The sequence below is a fragment of the Piliocolobus tephrosceles genome, chromosome 6 (assembly GCF_002776525.5).
Source record: "Piliocolobus tephrosceles isolate RC106 chromosome 6, ASM277652v3, whole genome shotgun sequence".
NCBI classification, from domain to species: domain Eukaryota; kingdom Metazoa; phylum Chordata; class Mammalia; order Primates; family Cercopithecidae; genus Piliocolobus; species Piliocolobus tephrosceles.
In genome coordinates, this window is record NC_045439.1 from 76,217,463 (window position 1) to 76,220,402 (window position 2,940).

The window sequence follows — 2,940 nt, forward strand, 5'->3', positions numbered from 1 at the left end:
CGGTGAAACCCCGTCTCTACTAAAAATACAAAAAATTAGCTGGGCATGGTGGTGGGCGCCGGTAGTCTTAGCTACTCGGGAGGCTGAAGCAGGAGAATGGCGTGAACCCGGGAGGCGGAGCTTGCAGTGAGCCAAGATCGTGCCACTGCACTCCAGCCTGGGTGACAGAGCAAGACTCTGTCTCAAACAAAACAAAAACAAAAACAAAAAAATCCTGGGCCAGGCACACATGCCTATAATGCCAGCATTTTGGGAGGCCAAGGCAGGAGGATCACTTGAGCCCCAGGAGTTCAAGACCAGCCTGGGAAACATAGCAAGACTCTCTATTTGAAACAAGAAAAGAAAAAAAAAAAAAGCTTATTGAAAAAAAAACCTGAACATGTAGCTGTCCTTGGCTTTTGCTAATCTCAGAGCTGCCCAGTCAGCAGCTGAGGGTAATGGTTGTTCTGTGGTGGCAGCTGCAGATGCAATGAAAAGCAATAAATTATGGATAATGTGATACTTTAGATGCCTTAAAGAATTAATGCACCTTTTCAAAGAACCAGATCTAAGTCAGCACTGAGGGATTCACTACTCAAGCCACTGGACTTCTCAACTCAAAGGGAAATTTGGTCAGCATGTGGCTAAAAAAGCTAAACAACAGAAGCAGATACATAAAAGTTGTCAGAAGAGAAGCCGCCAAGAATCACTAAATTTCCTACAGGTAGAGAAAATCTTCCCAATCATCTTAGCCAGATGGTTCAGATTACCAATGGGGAAACTAAGGCCCAAGGAGAAAGAGGTAACTTGCAGAGCCAGTTGTGGGGAAATCACCACATTTCAGCCATTTCAACTTCCAATCTGTTGCTATTTCACTAAGGGGGGCTCACTGACCATATAAACACTTATGTCATGAGGTTATGTTCTAAATATCTGGCTGCCGTTAAAAAAAACAAGTTTCCTGTTGGCAGAGAACTGGTCCCAGAAAACACCTGAAATTTGCTGAAGGGAGCAGAATGCAGCACATCACTCATTTAAGGTAGTTGACAAAAACTGCACAGGATAAAGCATTAAATGGCCATCTTCCCATGAATATAAATGCTGATCTCTCATGTTGTATGCTAACATGGCAAGAACAGACTGGGAAGTTCTTAAATCAAAGTTTGCATTGATCTGTTTCCCTCCTAACAAATCAAAGGCAAATGTGACCCTCAGATCTTTGGTGTCTGTCACATAGAGGATTCCTCGGGCAATGAAGGCATTGCCGGCCTTGGATTTGGGGTACGTGGTATTGATGTGTTGCACCACTGAGAATGTCCTCTCATCCAGTTGTGCTACAAGAATGTTTGAGCCGTCCACACTTGACGCATAGATAATCCAAAGGCCCTTTTCATCTACAGCGAGATTGAAGTAAGTCTTGGAATTTGCAAAAAGGTATTTTCGATCAAAATACAAGGCATTTTCAAGCTTCAGAGTTTGGGATGTTTCCTTGCCAAATTCAAATCTGAAATATGCAAACAAAGAAAAGTACACGTGAATCACTGTTTCTGTGGACAAAGGTGGTTTATTAGGCTCCTCTATTAAACTGAGTTAGTGGGTCGGGGTGAGGGCTGGGATTTTGCATTTCTTACAAGCTCCCGAATAATGCCTGCTCTGCTGGTCCTTGGGCAATGCTGTGAGCAGTGAGGATGTAAGAGACGATGACTGGCTGTGCTAGCAGGGGCAACAGGGAGACAGTGGTATGGTGTTAAAGAGAATACTCCCTATAGTCAGAATGAATTTGCATCTGAGTGACCACTTACTAGCCATGTGACCTCCACTTCACTAATGCCCAGATGTTTGTTGACCTCCTGAAATGCCCCCTCAAAGATTCTTAGAGCTGCAAGTGGGCTGTAAAAGAGGATCTAGTCCAATCTTTTCATTTTATAAGCAAAAATTGGGAAGCAACTGGCCCAAGAATACAAGTAAGAGGCAGAGCCAGAGGTTGAACTTAGGGTTTCTAACTCTAAGTGTGATGGTTATTCCTTTACTCCATGCTGAAATTTTAAAAAAAGAGTTTCACAGTCTGCAGAGTTGAAAAGAAAGTCACCAGGTGAGAAGGGCTGTTGCAAAGTCATGACTGTGAAAACCATTTTCTTGTCAAGTAAGTGGCTGGATACATTAAACTATAGCATGGAATGTCATGCCCCTTAGCTCCTGGAGGCTGATTTGACAGATTCCAACTCTATGCTGTAGCATAAAAGTGAACTATAATTCAAAAGGTACTTCAGGAATGAAAATTCAGGAACATTAGGCTAAAAGAAAACACCAGAGGGTGCCATTGAGCAGCAAAAGAAACATGAAATGTGTAAATCTGTGGATATGCATTTGAGCATAACAGACTTGACGTCTATTAAGAAACCGTGAAGAAACTAGAGAAGAGTGAGGCTTGGGAAGGTCCCTGCACATCTCAGTTCACGGGAGTTCTTCCTCTGAATACCTGGGGTTTAGTGCTGCCATTTGGCTGTCTAGTCCTGCCACCTCACAGCTGCATTCCTTGGTGAGACCCATCTCTCCCAGCAATTACAGGGTCGAATTCAGCTCTGCCTCTCTGTCAGGTCCCAGCCAGTGGCCTGGCATAGAGCAGTACAGCCTCCTAACCACTGCATCCAAACTTAGCTTCCTTAGAAGATACACCTCCTTGAAGAGGCCCATTCTCACTGTGGAGGTTATCCACTGCAGAACTCCCTCCAACCCCACCTCCGTGTGGCAATAGCCCTATAGAACATGGCAGCAGGGGACCACAAGATTCAGTGAGCAGCATCGGATGAAGGAGTGTGTCTTGAGAGCGAGGACTGCTGAGCAGGTGGTAGGTCAGTTGTCTTTTTCTACTAGCACAAGACTGCCTAAATGGGGCAGCCAGGGAGGTGTAGAGATGATGATGGGGGTGTCATGTAGAGATGATGATGGGGGTGTCATGTA

General features: G+C 44.6%; 1 protein-coding gene across 1 annotated transcript in view; it reads right to left on the bottom strand.

Moving 5' to 3' along the window:
• Positions 1-268: 268 nt before the first annotated feature.
• GLDN (gliomedin) overlaps positions 269-2,940 on the bottom strand; it is a 67,567-nt gene continuing 64,895 nt past the window's right edge. Inside the window, exon 10 of the mRNA XM_023227238.2 lies at positions 269-1,483. Within this exon, the coding sequence (XP_023083006.2) occupies positions 1,006-1,483 (478 nt within the window). The 3' untranslated portion in view covers positions 269-1,005. The remainder of the gene's footprint in view (positions 1,484-2,940) is intronic.